We start from the raw sequence: 17,546 nt of genomic DNA, 5'->3' as shown, positions 1-17,546 counted from the left end.
ATCTAATTTGTGATGCGTCACAGGAAGTCTGTCTGGATAGTACTTTATTGAAACACAGTTGACCTGAGATTCCTAATGTTAATCAGGAAGACACATAAAAATTTGTCGCTTATTTAATGAGTAATCATCCTCTCTACGCTTACATGAATATCAACAGATGAAATCCAATGCTTGTTGTAAACTTCTCAGAAACTAGAATGAAGACTTTGGATTTCTCTATATGTGTTTCTTATTTATAAATCTGTGTGTTCTGGAAATACCCAGTTAGCTTACAATGCCTTGCTGTCCCAACTGGAAATATTTATCTTCGTCCACTCTTCACATTTTCTATATTGCATATTCTTTATGCAAGAGACCACTTCTTTGTTCCAAAGGTAACAGAGTTTAAAATTACAGTTAATGCTTTTAGCAATAAGTCTGATGGGGAATTCGTTTGTAAAGATACAGCTCTGTGCATCCTAGTATAAAAGCAAATATTCTTGGCTTGGTTTTTATTAAAGCCTGCTGATGTGACTATATTAAACCAAATTCAAATCACTTAGCAGCACCCTAGCATATGTATATGGCATCCTATCCACTTCCTAGTTAATAAATTAATACATTTATGCATATGAAAAACACACCAAATTCTGTCCTTTCTAGCAAAAGTTGTATTTCATCATCTGGCAGACATACAATCTTCAAATTAATTCTTCTGAAGATGCTTATCCTCTCATAGGTCTAACTTCATTCTTAAAAAAGAAACCCCAAAACTACCATTACAAGACTGACAGGATTTTATGAGTTACAAAGTATTTAATTTGTGAAAAAATTCCCCATAACTCTTCCAGCTTTTAGAATTGCACAAAAACGAGTACTCTCTCTTTCAGGCACGCGTTTTACCTGATAAACAATGTCTTTAGGTTAAATTTTAACAGAGTAAAATTCATATAAACCAGTAAAAGTTGAAAAAAGGTCTGGGACTTCACCACAGATGCTATGTGAAATTATGGTGAGTGGATCTGAGTTTAGCTTGGCACCTTACCTGACTGGCTTTCTTTCTCGTAGCACATCTTCCAAACTCTTTTCACAGTGTTCAGCTGCCACAACCAGTCTCTCTAATTGGAAAAAAAGAAAAAACATAAGAGGACTAGAATCCAAACGAGACAATGGGACTACCAACTTCTCAATCTACCTATCTGGTGGATGTTAAAGTATTTAGATATATGTTGTATGGAAAATGACACATAATTAAACGTTAAAGATTTACAACTTCTGGAGATCACCACCATTTTAATTTATGAGATAACGCAGATTATCTTTCCTGTTTCCTTATGCAAAGCACTTTTGATCCATCCATTCAGTAATGTCCTAACAAATGTTGAACGCCTCAGCTAATGTCAGTCAGATTTGACTAAAGAATAGAAGTCTCAAAGAAAATAAGCATCTACAAATTTGCAGAAATCTGAGTGGGTTGACAAGAGAGACACTCAAAGTAACACCAGCTTTGGGAAAAGGGACTCAGAATGAGCACAGGAGTTTCAGTCCTGATGGGCTAACTAGCACATTACTAGCTCTACTACCTCTTGCCCAGGAAACAGCTATAGGACTTCTGGAAGTCCCACATGTACCCAAGATCGATGGGTTGCCTCTGAATACAGAGGAAAAGACAAAACAACTGTTGTTGTACTGAAGACAGCAATTATAAAGTAGAAAAAGACAAAGGTGTAAGATGTTACACTGAGGTGCAAGGTAACTCCTAACAGAGCTAAGTTTGCTACTTTCAGTACTTATAGAACAGCTAGTAGTGAACGTTCAGATTCAAAACCAAATCAAACTAAAGCATTTCAAACATTTTTTACAAGATGACTGTTACAGTAAGATAAAGGTGGAAAATACTTTGAGGAACACAAGTCATCACATTAAAGCTGGAATACTTGTTACTCAGCTGTTTCTCCTCCTTGAAATCAAAGGACCACTTAAACTCTCTTTGGAAGAAAAAAAAAATTGAGATTGCCTTCTACAATGCTAGCAAAGATTTACAAGTAGTTTAATTTTACAAAAAAAACCCAACCCAAAACATTTAGCTGAATGTTTTCCTATTACTTTTATATTCCATTTTTTTAGGGTCTTGGGGGGGGGGGGGGGGAGCGTATACATACATCTAATTAATTTTGTTTGCATTGTTTTCCTAGTCTGCTTTCTTATTTCTCCCTAAAAGTAGAAAGAGACATCTGCAAGGAAACAACATTAAAACACTATGCATAGAACTGACAAGGGAAAATTCTGTCACTATCAGAATTTGTCACCAAATCTGCCATATTTTTTTAAAGTAATTAACTACTATTCTAACCACTAGTAACAGAAATATCTCCTGACTTCATGGTTATAGACATTTTATTTGCTATCCTGCGGTTACTTGAATTATCAGAAGGTATTTTCTCCTTCATATTTATACATACTAATAAACCTTCACATCATTGACTCTTCATTGTCAAAAAGGTCATGTTTTCCTATTTAACCCTATCTTTTATTTACTTACTGTTAACTAATGTTTCTTAAGCTTTCATCCTAAAGGGTATTGTAAAGAAAATCCCTGTTTCTGTTTCAAGAGGTACCAGCTAACACAAGATGAAACTGAACAAACTTCCCAGATCTTCTGACTGCAGAAAATGTAAAATCTTTTGAGAGCAAATGAAAACACACAAAGACCCCCATCCCGTGGAATACTTCAGTGTTTGGAGTTGGCAATATCCTCATTTTCTGGAAATCTGAAACATCCTATCATACTGCATTCTAAAGGGGAAAAAAATTATATGCTCTACTGTACTAGACCCTGTAGCAAATCAAACAAATACATACAATGCACTTTTATATGGGAACACTGCTGATTTATAAGTTAAAGGTGGCAACCACTTAAACTGTCACAGTTGTTGCAGCCTTTTTGTGGAAAATAAGTCCTGTAGTCCTGCTGAGCTTGCAACAGAATAAGATCATCTGGAGCAGAAAAAACTAACTGAAGTCTTACTTGAGCTAACAGTAAGTGTGATAACAGTTACTAAAACAAAACTATCTGTACTAGAATAAAGTAATTTTAAGTGGGAGATATCTTAAAGAACTAGAATAAAAAAAATAAGGGAAGCTTGCAGGCAAGACAGAAGATGACTGAGTCAACAAGAACAGCTGCAAATCAGGTACAAGAAACCTAACAATTACATGAAAATGTTCACAAGATTAGAACACGGGTGTAGGAGTAAGCATCAAAAAAATCATGGATTTCTATGTCCCACACAAAGACATGGCACAGCAATCGAGTATAAGAATTTTAGGGAGTGTCCTGGTTTCAGCTGGGATAGAGTTAATTTTCTTCTTAATAGCTGGTGCAGTGCTGTGTCTGCGATTTGATGTGAGAACAATGTTAGAAACACACTGATGTTTTTAGTTGTTGCTGGGTAATATTTATACTAAGACAAGGACTTCAGTTTCTCAGGCCTTGCCAGAGAGATGGCTGGAGCAGCATGGGAAATTGGGAGGGGGCACAGCCAGGGCAGCTGACCCAAACTAGCCGAAGGGATATTCCATACCATGGAACGTCATGCTCGGAATATAAACTGGGAGACTTTGGCCAGGGCCAGCCAATCCTTGCTCAGGGGCTGGCTGGGCATTGGTCAGCAGCTGGTGAGCAACTGTACTGTGCATCACTTGTTATCTTTTCTCCATTCCCTTTGGATTTAATTCCTGTCCCCTTCTCCCTCATTTTCATAATTGTTATTATTGTTGGGTTTATTTTATTTCAGTTATGAAATTGTTCTTATCTCAACCCGTGAGTTTTACATTCCTTCCCAATTCTCCTCCCCATCCCTCTGGAGGGTGTGGGGGGTGAGCTAGCAGCTGCATGGTACTTCATTACCAACTGGGGTTACACCATGACAGTGAGGTATAAAAAGAAGAAAGTTCTTAGCTTTTAGCAGTTACCACAACATAAGGGGACAGACAACCAACCTCTGCCTTCACTCTGTAGAGAAGAAACAAAAGCACCAGTACTGCCAATAACAGCAAAAGCATACAGTCATTTTGAGACTGAATCACTGCCATAAAGGCAATATTCTGCTCAGTCATCTTCAGATATATTGCCACAAAAACATAACTGTAACTATATCTAAATATTCCTTACTAAACAGATACTCACCATGTTTACCTCTGGTAATGTCAACATACTGGCAAAGCCTGGGATGAGTGATTGACTTAAGGATTTGAAATCTCCCCAAAATTTTGATGGAGTTAGGTGTCAGAGGAAGGCCATTACTTCCACAAACATCATGTGGCAGAGCTGAGGCGAAGAAGGTGGATGCACCCATCTCAGTGTCTTTTAACGGAAACATCTTTTTCATACAGTCTTAAGCCCTTCAGAGCAACTTGTGTTCCCTAAAAAGAGAACACAGTAAAATTTTATCTGCAAAAGATACAGATTCTTGTGACGTGGCTTATTAGTTGTTTACTAAATAATGCAATTAAAACACTTTGTTATGAAGGAACGGGACATTTTTTTATAAAGAACACTAATAATAATAATAATAATCCAGTGCTGCTGCATCATAAACACTACATTTAAAGATGAAAATATAGCCACAGTTTGAAACACAGATTCAAGAATCAAAACTATTTTTAGGAGCAGATAAATGCTTTAACACAAGGAATCTTCAGACGACCACTGCAATATAGTAAGTTATTTATTCAAAAACCAGTAAAGGCACCAAACAAGAAAAACCTCTTCTAAAATACCACCTCTTATCAGTAGGCCAGGAATCCAGATTATCACATCTTTAGCGATAATCCAGCATCTATATGCTATAGCATTCCTAATATTTAAAGCTATGAAGTAACAGCCTTCTGCTCCACCACCATTTCTTTCCTTGTAGGTAACTGTTAGCTCACACACTGACTCAATAACAAATTAAGGAAGTAATCTATGTTAAATATTTCTGTGAGACAGTCAAGTGAAATAAATTCTTACAATTTAGTTCCAGGAGCACTTAGTTTCATGACCACTTTTTTTCTCCAGGAGAAGCAAGCTCTTTCCTCCAAACTATGCATTTTGATTCAGTGCGAGCTAAACATTTTTTCTGCACTTTTTCACAACTAACCATTATCCCCATTCAAGAATATGAAAATCTAAATCATGCACAAGTAACAGACACTTCTACAGTCATCTAGGCCTCAGATAAAACTGCCTTCCCTCTTTTTACTACCAAATTAAGAATTTAATCTGAGGTAACAAGTACCAAAATCCAAACACTGAATCAAGCCTCTGCTCAGCTCATTTCTGGATTGCCCAGATGGTGACTCAAGACACTACAAGGTGTCATTAGGCACTATTAACTCTGTGCTTCCATAGCACATACATACTTGTGTATAAGGATACATGTACAAACAGAGACTAAAAGGCCAGGCTTTTAACTAAACCCTAGTCTGGAACTTGTGATGGGGAAGTAGATGGCACTCCCACATAACGTGGGACAAGAAGCCACAGAACAAAATAACCCACTTCATTAATGAGCCTATGCAGAAGAGTACCATCCAGCTCACTTCAACTCCAGAGACATTATGGCACAAAGTCTGGAGGTATCTGGGTACACAATCAACAAAAATGGTCCACTGAGGTGGAAAGCATAACTAACTCTCTTGTCAGCTATAGAACAGCAATTATAAACTCTAAAGAGTAAAAGCAAATATGCAGTTACTCCAGGGAAAGCAGAGGAAGAACTGTCAGAATTTAAAGTCCATAAAAGAAATAATATGAAAAGCTTAAAGTATAAAACCAACATAACTCTTTCAAACTAGATGTGGTAATTTTTTATTATCTTGGGGACTTCATGTAACAAAAAACAAGTAGAACAAGATTATGCATAGCACTAATAAAGCTAAGTGCTATTTTTTTATAATTCTTTCAGCCAACATTGACCTGCTGCTTTCAGGAAAAGCTTTTCTCTCAGAAGTCACACAAGAGAAACTGTGTGAAACTTCTCAAAAGTTTTTTTTCTAAGGGAACAACTTTGCTCCCAGCTTAAAATTCCCAGTAAAAACCTACCAAGTTTGTTTTGTGAATCCTAATTGAGAGGGTGACCCCGTAACAGGTTGTACAGAGATCCTTATATACCAAACATATTTACTAAGTCTGTATAAATGGAAATTTTAGTATCTACATTCTGGTTTAACTTATACAGCCAATTTAAGATACAAAGCAAATGTAAGACTGCTCTCATTTGTAGTTATATTTTTTCCTTGAAGAAACAAAGACAGGATATGTTCATTTAAATTCTAATATACATCTTCATATTAAATACAAATGCACAGCATTAAGAAATCAAACTTTTAAAAGTAAGAAAATAAATCTGAAGCAGCAGTAAGCATTGGAGTTTTCATAGTAGTGTTTTTGTATTAGATGTCTTATTTACAAAGACACAGTGCTTTTAGGATGCCAACAATGCAATTTACAATCAGAATATTCCATTGGAAAGACATAAATCGGAGTGAGTGCAAGCACAAAGATTTATTGGCACACAGCAAGTTCCAATTGGAAATCTTTAACTGTGTATTTATAGCAAGACCCACATTCCTGTAAAAACATCCTCTCTGCCAAATGCACTACACAGTTTCAGAAAGAAAATACTTATTAACCATGAAAAAAAAACCAAACTTCATTTGGAAAGTGAATTATAATCTTGCTTGGCACAACCGTCCTCTAATAATTGCTCCAAAATAAAAAAAGAACTTAAAACAGAGTTGAGGGGAGAGAGAGTAAAATTATGCCATTGCATTGTCTCTAAAACGTTAAATGCGTAATGCACAATATATAATTTCAGGTAAGGTATGTTTTCAGTTTTACTGCAGAAAAAAGAATCTGCTAGATAATACTTTTCTAACACATTGTATCTGCATTCAGATGACATTTAGAGAAGAATTTTAATTAAAAGAATTGTTAAATATCATCAATTCAATAACCATTTTAAGAGACTAAACTTTTCTTATACTCTAGATCACTTGGCCTACAACGATGAATTAACACTACCTGCAATGCTTTTAGACTGCAGATCTATCACTCACTTCCTTTGGTTAAGAAGCACACAGACAAAAAGGAAGGTATGAGATAAGCAAACAGTCTTTCCTGTCAGCCCCTTAAAGGAATCAATAAAGAACTGTAAAAGGCATGTATTAAAACAAATTCTCTTACTACAGTTAATTCTGTGGAATTCACTAAAGCAATGAAACAAATTCTCTCTGATGATGGAACAGAGCTAGTTCTCTCAATAGCTGCCTTCACAATTAAACTCTGATCTCTGTCCTTAACTTTCAACTTCCACACATTCCAAGGACTGACTTGAAAAATAAACCAAGTAACCCCCAAACTACAAACTTGATCCTTTCACCACCTTTAAGGGATACACTTTACAGCTTCAATAAAAGGGTTTATTCTAAACTCATTTTTTTCAGTCTAGTAATTTCTCCAGTAACTTGCTGACACCTCTAAATTGAAACAGAAGTGTTATACCTATTTTAAAAATGAATCTGAAAATGATTGTATCTAACTATTTTTAAATTGGGGGTGTGTGTGTCTTTTTTTTTTTTTAATGCTCATCAAGGTCTGGCACAACTATAAACATACAGAGTGCTACATATCCTCCTCATGTTCAAGGCACACAACTTGACACTTCAAACTCACCTTTTCTATACATAAAAGACACATACTGCATTAATTTTATTATTTGGAGGAATGAATTACAGCCTGCAGAACTTCCCTATTACTCTGAAATTAAAAGAGGAAGAGAGAAAGAAAGGGTTTTTATTTTAAACTGACACCAGAAACAGTTAAGGCAAATTCAATTTTAGGACTGAATCCTGGAAATGCAATTCTGATAATCCAAAACAGTGACGGTGAAAGAGGAAGTGAAGACTTGTCATATTAGTGTCATCTAAAATTACTGAGCTGTTGTTTCCAAAGCACCATTTATTCTGTGTATGACAGACAGTCTATCACATTTGCAGAACAGGTCTGGCATAAAGATTACAAGTCCAGAAATGGCCTATTTCGCATCTCGCCTCTGAAGGACCTTCCCTAGCTCACTACCTCCATCCAAACCTCCCTTTTAGAAACCTTACAGTACACAAAAACACTAACCAACATTCTCAGCAAAATCCATTAGAAACAGAAGACCTTTATAAATTACTATTTAATATTCAGATTAGCACAATTCTGACAATCTTTCATTTGATAGCTTTTCCACGTCCAACGGTTAGAAATAAAATACAAAAGGTAGCCCCTCATCTACCGAGCAAGTCATCCGCTCCTCTGAATAGTTACTGCTCTCAGCGAACAAGTATTTTTTTTCTTCAGAATCTAGCATTTTCTAGCCATCACATAACTTTTTAACTACAGCAGTGCTAAGGCAATTAAGTCAATGGACACTAAGAACTTTGCCCTTAAAATACAAATAGCGAAATACATACATTTGACTCTCAGAAGCAAATATTGTACTTACAAACAGAATCACCTGAATGAATCAATCCCATGAAATATATCTGTGGTTTCTAAAGCATACACATGCAGAAATAAAGACAACTAGCCATGTGCTACAACCTGTTGGTAATTTGAAACGGCTAGTTATTTAAATGCTTCCCCAAGTACCCCGGTGTAAAGGTCCCTTGCCTAATGAAGGCAGCTTTCCAGAATTAAAACCTAATTATAATCAGTACTGCTACTGAATTATTTTTAAAGCAACTGAGAAAAATTTCAGGAGAGCAGTGGCCTGAAAATCCTATGCTTACAATGTTTTTCATTAAATCATAGTATTTTCAACAAAGTAGGTCACTCATAAGAAGAAATTCTTTCACAAAATCTTTTCCTCTCCTCTTAAATCTTAAAGTATTCCTGTTGCAACTATATAAATTATTATTTTGATAAAGTAACTGAAATTAAAGATTAATTTTTAACTAGTGTTGCTACTTCACAAAAAAACACAACTGCAATTTGACTTCCACTGTCCACCATCACTCAGCTACTGATAAAGTTAACATTAAAATGTGTAACAGATATTGAAGAAAAGTCAAATACAGATTTCTATGGAAGGGAGCACAGAAAATAAGTAAGAGTTTGTTAGGACAATCACAATAACAAGCTGGGACATGCTAACTTCATAATAATAATAAAAAATACAAACTCATCGGCCTAATTTTTGCAGCACATAGGGGGACTGTGGATTAAGTGTAGTTCACCTTGCAAACCTTTCTTTCATCCACAGTATAAACTTCTACTACAAACACCATATGATTGCTTAAAAATATAAATGCAAGCAGTATTGTGTTTAACCAAATGTTTTCCCCTGTGGAATAACATCAAAATGTCCTCTCTTACAAAATTTTTTAACATTCATTGAATTAAGAAGTATTCTACCTATAAATAAAGAATAACTATGGAGTCATGGGCAGATAATTACAGTCTACACACACATGTTAAGCACACTTACAAAAACAATTTAACATTGTTATTCTGTCCAAACTAATAAATTTAGTGCAGCGAAGAAACACTTCCCTTCAGATTCTAGCTACACCAATTCAGCAATATATAAAACAGCATGCCAAAATTTTCATTATAATACCGTTACTCAAGACATATGGAAAATGCAAACCAGATTTTGACAAGGCTCCAATGTCATTATTTTGTCTTCAATGAATACACAAAAGGAGGACAAAACCAGACAGGTATCACGGTGGTTTTGGCATAGGCAACTAGGAAATATTTGAAGAGTTGTTTCATGACAATGCTACATAGTAATTCCTTTTCCTCCTCTTGTAGGGATAATTAAAGCATCGCTTCACTCAAGTGAAACATAAGCTGTCAGCAAAGACTAAAAAATGCTTTATCTCAGTAGTACTTGGAGAATTTTGTCATACATACATGAAAGCCTCTGTATTCTATGCATGTATTTGCACAAGAAGAGTTACTGGCATTATCTTGCACATTTGCAATGTCACTACATAGATTAAGATGTTGCTGCTTTGAAAGCCAAGCATAAGAGTGAGACGTATGGACATCTTAAGTTTCATGCCTACAGCTAGAACACTCAGCTCTTGGGAAAAAATAATAACACCTGGATGGCATGATGAAAACATATAACCTCATTTTGATACATCAGGATCGACTTTTAGTCACATCTATTTTATAAACCTGTTATTTCTTGGACCTGTTTATCAATGTCTTTTGGTTACAGCCCGTCTGCCTGTCCTGCTACATCAGTGTCCCTATATACGTAAAGACGGGGTTTGTTACCATTCGATTTATACGGTACACACGGCTGTTCAGGAATTAAATCTAATAAAAGAGAAATCGCTTTTAACCAGACTGCTAAACGGCTGCTAGAAACGCTGGTAACCCCGGGCACCCCGGTAACCTCGAAGGCCCTATAACGGGACCACCAGAGGCTCCCCAGCCCTGAGGTAGTAGCCCAGGCCAGCGCCCGCAGCCCACAAAGGCGCCAACCCGCACCGCCCGCCCAGCCGGCCCCGCACACCTCACGGCGCGGCGGGGGACGCTCGCCCTGCGCCCCCGCCTCACTCCCACCGCGCCCGCCAGCTCCCTCAGCCCCTCCGTTACCCAACAGCCATGGGCAGGGCCTGCCCTCGGCGGCGGCTAGCGGCCTAAGCTTAGCCTAACGGGGCAAGGGGAGAGCTAGGGCTGGTGTCGGGGCCGGGGTGTACCTGCGTGAAAGAGAACCGCCGTCCCCGCTGCGCGCCCCGCCCCCGAACACCGCGGCAGCGCCCTCGGCTGCCCCCGCCGCTCCGCAGCGTCACTCCCGGCCGCCGGAAGAACCCAGGCATAGAGGCGGCCAGCGCAGTGCCTGAGCTTTCTTTTCGGGGGGGACTTTTTAGGAACAAAGCGTTTAACACCCCTCCACGTGTGTATGTACTTTTTCAGCACGCTGAGAATGACGTTTTGAGCGCCTTAGCTGTAAAAACCACGCTGGCTGGGGGTAGCGAGGCTTTCCCAGGCGCCTTCTTACAAACCTCCGGCGCTTGCTTGGGCAGCCCGGAGCAGAGGGGCCTTGTTACCTCAGCGGATGAAGGTGTGTGGCGGCGGCTCGGTTCATGTGAGTGCCTGTCGGCGGGCCCCGTGCGAGCTCGGCCGAGCTCCACCATGGCGTGGGGGTGGCTCTGTTTCCTCAACGTGCTCTTAGCGCGCCCGTGGGTGGCTTAGTTCGGCCGCCTTTTGCCTCTGAGGGGCTGCTCTGGGCCTCCCCCGCGGGCCGGGCTTTCTGTGCCGAGAAGGCGAGAGCTCGGCGGGGCCCTGTTTGCTTCGAGCTGCCGGTGCAGTGAGGGAAGGGTAGGAGCGGGGCTGCCCTGAGCTATGCGCTGCTGTGGCGACGGTCGTAGGGAGGCCGCTGCTGTCCTTCTGAGGGGAATTCCCCTGTAGCGGAGGGGCAGGATGAGGGCCTCGAATTAGAGGAAACGGCGTTGTGTTAGTTGTTTAATTTAGAGAAAGGGTTTAATCGCGGGGCTTAATATGTGCTGGGGCTGTAGGGTGGCATTGCAGGTACAGATACAGCACTTTGTGGGGAGGAAGCAAGCACGTGAAGTGTTTTTTCTGAAATTACTTAATTCAGGCCATCGACTGAAGTGGCAGTTTGGAAGTGGGATAGTGGTGGGCTGTAGAAGAAAAGGCTGTAATAGTCTGGAAAGTACAGGCATGGAGTATCCACTGAGCTTTGCATAGGAATGGCTTTCACTAATCGACAAGCAGCTCCTTTCTCTATTTTGGAAAATGGTATATATATTCATTATGCATTTCCCCTGGTTTCAGTGAGTGGAAAACAGTATAAATATTTGGTGCATCCTCAGTAGATGTACTTGCAAGATTTAAAGTACAATACATATTTTGTACAGAGATACATGGATTGGATAACAGGGATGAGCTCATGATTTGTTGCTTGTTAGGTTGTAAGTCCACAGCTAACCAGCATATAGCAATATTACCAAAGTACTATATACATTGAACTAACCAGCCAGTAAAATGAAGAAAATACTACTGCAAAATAATTAATCCTTGCATTTCTTGCTCTTTCTGTTTCTTTAACTCTGATACTGTAACTTTTTTTAATATAGTCTTTGCTTTTCACAAGTACTTTTGTGGTTCAGGGTGCTTATGTGAAATGTAAGTCTACATGGGTAGATGAGAGGAGAGTGGTGGATGTTGTCTACCTTGACCTCAGCAAGGCTTTTGGCACTGTCTGCCATAACATCCTCATAGGTAAGCTCAGGAGGTGTGGGTTAGAGGAGGGACAGTGAGGTGGATTGAGAACGGGCTGAATGGCAGAGCTCAGAGGTTGTGATCAGCAGCACCGAGTCTGGCTGGAGGCCTGTAGCTACCGGTGTTCCCAGGGGTCAGTGCTGGGTCCAGTCCTGTTCAACTTGTTCATCAATGACCTGGATGAGGGGACTGAGTGCACCCTCAGCAAGTTTGATGATGATACAAAACTAGAAGTGGCTGTTCTACTACCATTCAGTGAGACCTGGACAGGCCAGAGAGCTGGGTGGAAGGGGAGCCTCATGAAGTTCAACAGAGGCAAGTGTAAGGTCCTGCACCTCGGGAGGAACACTCCCCTGCACCAGTACAGGCTGGGGTTGACCTGCTGGAAGGCAACTCTGTGGAGAAGGACCTGGGAGGCCCTGGTGGACAGCAAGTTGCCCATGAGCCAGCAGTGTGCCCTGGTGTCCAAGAAGGCCAGTGGTACCATGCTGGGGTGCATTAGGAGGAGCGTGGCCAGCAGGTCGAGGGAGCTTATCCTCCCCCTCTGCTCTGCCCTGGTGAGGCCGCACCTGGAGTGCTGGGTCCAGCTCTGGGCTCCCCAGTTCGAGAGAGACAGGAAACTTCTGGAGAGGGTACAGCAGAAGGCTACAAAGATGATGAGGGGACTGGGGCATCTCCCTTATGAGGACAAGCTGAGAGAGCTGGGCATGTTTAGCTTGGGGAAGACTGAGAGGGGATCTTAGCAATGCACACACGTAACTTCAGGGTGAGTGTCAAGAGAAGGGGGCTAGGCTCCTTTCAGTGGTGCCCAGCCACAGGGCAAGAGGCAACAGGTGCAAACTGCAACACAGGAGGTTCCCCCTGAATAGGAGGAAGATGGTCTTTACTTTGGGGGTGACAGAGCACTGAGATAGGCTATCCAGAGAGGTGGTGGAGTCTCCTCTTGGAGACATTCAAATGTAGCTCTGTGCAACCTGCTCTAGGTGAACCTGCATTAGTAAGGGCATTGGACTAGAGGATCTCCAGAGGTCCCTTCCAATCCCAGCCATTCTGTGAAATCTGTAGTAAGGTGAGGCCATAGTGATTAAATATAGCATCCTATTTTTGTATGCCTTACTGTTCACATAGTATATTGTTCTCTGCTTATGTTTAGATAATAATACATGTGGCAGACCTGTTAGAGAGTAACCCCAAGTTTGTAAAATAAACCCAAAAGTCCTAAAACTGAATTTTTAATACAGGATGTTATTAAAAAGGATAAGGCTTTAGAAATGAGTAACTGATAAAACTTTGACAAATCTTATCAAATAGTGGGTAAAGTGCTGTTGGTTTGTTTTTTTTTAAAGCTGGCCTCAAGGATCTTTGCTTGTCAAGGTGACTTCATTATAATACATTCCACACACACTGTCACAAATGGTCTTGTTATGTTAATTTTGACTTAAAAGAATTTTAAGCAATATATGGGTGAGTTGCTTTGATGTTTTAGCAGCATTGCCTCCTGATGGTGCAAGATGTTGAAGGCAGAGTGACTTAGATTATAATGACTCTTAAAACTATCTTTAGCAAATTTGGGCTCTGGAATGTCTTTTGCCAGTTGTAAATATGAAGCTTGTGCATATTTTCCATATATTGCTATAGATGTATTTGTTTCTTTCACAGCTTTAAATGTAAATAGAGAAGGAAACAACTCATTCCCCAGACTGAAAGTAGTGGACAGTCTGGAGAGAATGGTATGAAATGAAAAAGGATATTTGCTAAAGAAGGACATTTTAAAAACCTGAAAATAGTCCATGAGATTGGAAATAATAGGACTCTTGAGTTGCCTAGAGCCTTGAAGGCTTGATGCTTCTGATGATGAAGCATGTATGAGTGGGGAAAGCAGTCTGAAAAATAAGTTTAGTGCAGAAAGGTATGATGAAGTTGCTTTGACATGATTGTTAAATTCATAGTAGATTAGATTTGTAATGGCAAGCTAACATAGGGCGTCTTTATTGAAGGAGTGCCAAACAGCCCATGGACGTTTCTTCATCCTTTTGATTTAAGAGATGTTCTCTGATGTTTTTTCTCCTAAATATGTTTGACTGAAGTCTGTTTAATACATTATTGTTATTTCAATTCTATGTTATCCAAGAAAACTAGCAATGAGGTTAACTGAATACCATGATGGGAGGGAAGCAAGCAACCCCCCTAGGGCTTCTTGTGCTTTGCAAAAACCTTTAAATCAATTAATGGCGTTTTCTTAAAATTATTTCTAACAATTAGTCAAAGGATTCTAGTTTACTAGAGTCTTTGACTTTGTACTGACCTGGAAGTTTCATAGTATTAATGTTTTCCTGAAGAGAGGTGTAAACTGTCATGTGAATAATGCTCCATTATGCAAAGCGTTTTGGTTCTTTGTAATGTTGCTTGCTTAATATTCTTGGTAGAATCACATTTTTGAAGAATGGAGTCCTAACGTAGAGAATGTTGAAAAATATATATTTAACTTTAATGTTTATTACTGAATTCTCGTGCTATATGCTGAATTCCTAATTCAAGTGACACATAGTCACAATAAATTGATCAGTGTTCCAAATTATCTCTTAATCATGGAGACCTGGTTGTTTGTGACTTTGGGAGTTAAGGGTGTGTGTTGATGTTTCTTACATTAGGACTAAAGTAGAAAGTAAAAAACTTTGGGTTTATATTAGTCTGTAAATATATTGAGATACAGTACACTTATTTCAGCTGGCATGAACCTTTAAAAACAGTTTCTGGAAATATTCTAAAAGTGCCTCAAAACATTTCTGTACTTTTATTATACAGCACATTTTATACTATAGAACTATGCTAATTTATATTACAAGATAGTAAGAGATAACAAGGTAATAATCAGCTGTAATGATTTGTGCATGTTCTTTCTGAATCAACAAACCACTTGTAAATTTTCACAGAACAGCAATTTTACTAATTAGCAGTAGAATCAAATTAGAAAAGTACCAATTTCTCAGTCTGCTCCCCTTCCCCCTGCCCCAAAGTAGAAGAAATCATGTTATGGGTGTCATGTTACTCCGCACATTTCTGAAAAAGCCCTGAGAAGCAGCAGAGTAGTTTGTACATTCTGGAGGACAAGAACCCAAATAGTGGCATCAGAATGAAGGGTGGGTGTTGAATTGGCAAGGAAAAAAATGTCTTGAGATGCAAAACAGGAGATATCTATTATCCAAGACCTGCTTAGACCAAGAGGGAAAAGAAAAAACAGCTCTCAGATGCCTACAAATCCCACCTACTTTACAAGTCCCTGTAAGCATACTGCGGAAATATCTATATAATAAGAATAATGCAAAGTAGTTGTTGTAAGAAGGCTTGATCAGGTGTGCAGGAAGACAAATCTGGTATCCACCGTAATGTTTTTGAACTTCTCTGATATTGATTTGATAGCTGAATGTCACAGCTGCCCTGTGAATTCATTCATTCATGTATGTCTCTTCTAAGGGAGTGTTTCCTAAACCCTAAAGAGTGTCAAATACTAGACAACACAGATAAAACTGAGGGGTCAGCATAGAGGGCAGCTCCTAGGAACATCAGACGTGAGCTAAGTAAATAGCGTTTCTTGTAACAGTATGAATTACATGATGCCAGTCCAGCAGAGAGCTGCAGAAACCCCCGTTTATTCTCTTTCTAGTTACCTGTATGGTTCTCATTACCATCACCAAGAAACACTTCCCTTGTTAGATTTCCTGTTGTACTGGGGGTGAGGGGGAAATCTGTTTAGTTTTCATTTCCATGGTTACATTAGTATTACACAGTAAGGAACAACATAGTTTTCATGGTTAACTTAGTATTAAGCGGGGTGGGGGGAGGTCTCTGATAGCTTCTTTTTCCCCTGGTGTGTCAGAAGCCATCCCTACTCATAATTTAATATGGCTTCAAAAAGGTTTTAATACTTCCCAAAGCAGCCTTCTGCTTTCATTGTTTTGATTTTTTTGTCTTTTTTTCTTTTCTGTGATTGGGAAAAAGCACTTTGCTTTAAAAAAAAATCCTGTAAAATGGTTTACTGACTAGGCTTGGTGATTGCACATCACTAAGTCACCAGTTAGTTTTCACAAATCTTCTTTTCTTTTGGAGAACAAGAAAATGTAGTACTGTCTGTGTAATGATGTTAGAGGTCAATTTCTTCAGAGTGAGTTTAGAATTAATGTATTGGTGTTTTACTTCACAGGTGGGTTTCTTTATCCTGTTTTCACAGTTAGCAAATTTTTTATGTGTTTCGTTCTCTGAAATAATCACACTTGAATATGTGGAAATATCACAATTAGAAAGGTAGGGTTTACTACATGTTTTTAAAAATCAAATGTAACTTAGGGATATAAAAGAGGGAAATAATGGGTTTCTAATGCTGGGTATAATGAAAAGACCTTAGCAGAAGAGGCCAAAAGATCTCAAGTTCATTCTAATCTATGATACCTTAATCACTTATGACAGATGTTTGACTAACCCGTTTTTAAAACTTTCCAGTGATGGATATTCCACAACTTCCATAGGCAGTCTGTTCAGTCTATTACTCTTTACTTGAAAGTTTTCCAAATGTCTAACAAATCTTCCTTGCTTTTTCCTGTCTGCAGTAGACCTGGTGAACAGTTTAGTCCCGTTCTCATATCAACTTCCTTTGTGTTTGAAGAATGAGACCAAGTCTTCCATCTATCTTCACTTCTATAGACTAAACTACTATGCCTCTTTCAAGCTTTTTGATCTTCTTTGAAGTCTTTTAAAAGTGGAGAGACAGGAAAGGAGGATCTGGACAAAAGCAAATCTCTGTGGCATTTGTGGGGGGTCATGAGTATGCATGAGTGCAATGTGAATATTGCTTGGGAAGCCTCTTGAGCAGCTGAGACAGTTTGCCTATAACAAAATGTGGCTAGCCAGGTCTTTCCTGACTTACCTCTCCTTTTGTTTCTTCCTGTCTCCCTCACACTTTTCTAGATCAGTTGCAAGTTTCAGCTGCTTCCCGCCCCACCCCACCCCCCACCCCCCCCCTTTAAACTGGAGGAGGGAGTCATGGCAAGGGAATAGATTTACAGGTGAGAAATTGTTCTCTATAATGTTTGTAGTGTAGTGTTGTGTTAATTGATTTGTTAGTTAATTACCTTTATACTTTTTGAGCCATAAAGTTTTCTAATGTGGGAGTCCATAACAAGCATGAAAGATTTTACAAGCTGGTATTTCCCTCCTGAAAATGTAGCCCCTGTGGCGCCCGCCAGTTGAACAGATCTGATAGAACAAGGGAAAG

At 39.2% G+C, this 17,546-nt stretch overlaps 2 protein-coding genes across 5 annotated transcripts in view; one reads left to right on the top strand and one right to left on the bottom strand.

Annotated features, from left to right (window-relative positions):
• The window catches only part of TBCK (TBC1 domain containing kinase), a 117,810-nt gene extending 106,984 nt beyond the window's left edge, over positions 1–10,826 (bottom strand). The window contains exons 1-3 of one of the 2 annotated variants that reach the window (XM_080374031.1): positions 10,732–10,826; positions 4,169–4,404; positions 1,025–1,097 (exon numbers count right to left, since the gene is read on the bottom strand). In XM_080374031.1, coding sequence (XP_080230157.1) covers positions 1,025–1,097; positions 4,169–4,370 — 275 coding nt within the window. In that variant the 5' untranslated portion in view covers positions 4,371–4,404; positions 10,732–10,826. Of the gene's footprint in view, positions 1–1,024; positions 1,098–4,168; positions 4,405–10,627; positions 10,711–10,731 lie in introns of those variants that run through there. The other variant, XM_080374032.1, reaches the window with a different exon arrangement.
• Positions 10,827–10,955: 129 nt separating this feature from the next.
• AIMP1 (aminoacyl tRNA synthetase complex interacting multifunctional protein 1) overlaps positions 10,956–17,546 on the top strand; it is a 39,342-nt gene continuing 32,751 nt past the window's right edge. The window contains exon 1 of one of the 3 annotated variants that reach the window (XM_080374069.1): positions 10,956–11,096. Coding sequence is in view for 1 of the 3 variants with exons in the window: in XM_080374068.1 (XP_080230194.1) it covers positions 11,119–11,120 (2 nt within the window). In the remaining 2 variants the exon portion in view is untranslated. Of the gene's footprint in view, positions 11,121–11,198; positions 11,354–17,546 lie in introns of those variants that run through there. The other 2 variants (XM_080374068.1, XM_080374070.1) reach the window with 2 other exon arrangements.

Source organism: Falco punctatus (genome assembly GCF_963210335.1).
Source record: "Falco punctatus genome assembly, chromosome: 1".
NCBI classification, from domain to species: Eukaryota; Metazoa; Chordata; class Aves; order Falconiformes; family Falconidae; genus Falco; species Falco punctatus.
This window is presented reverse-complemented; position numbering and strand designations above follow the sequence as displayed.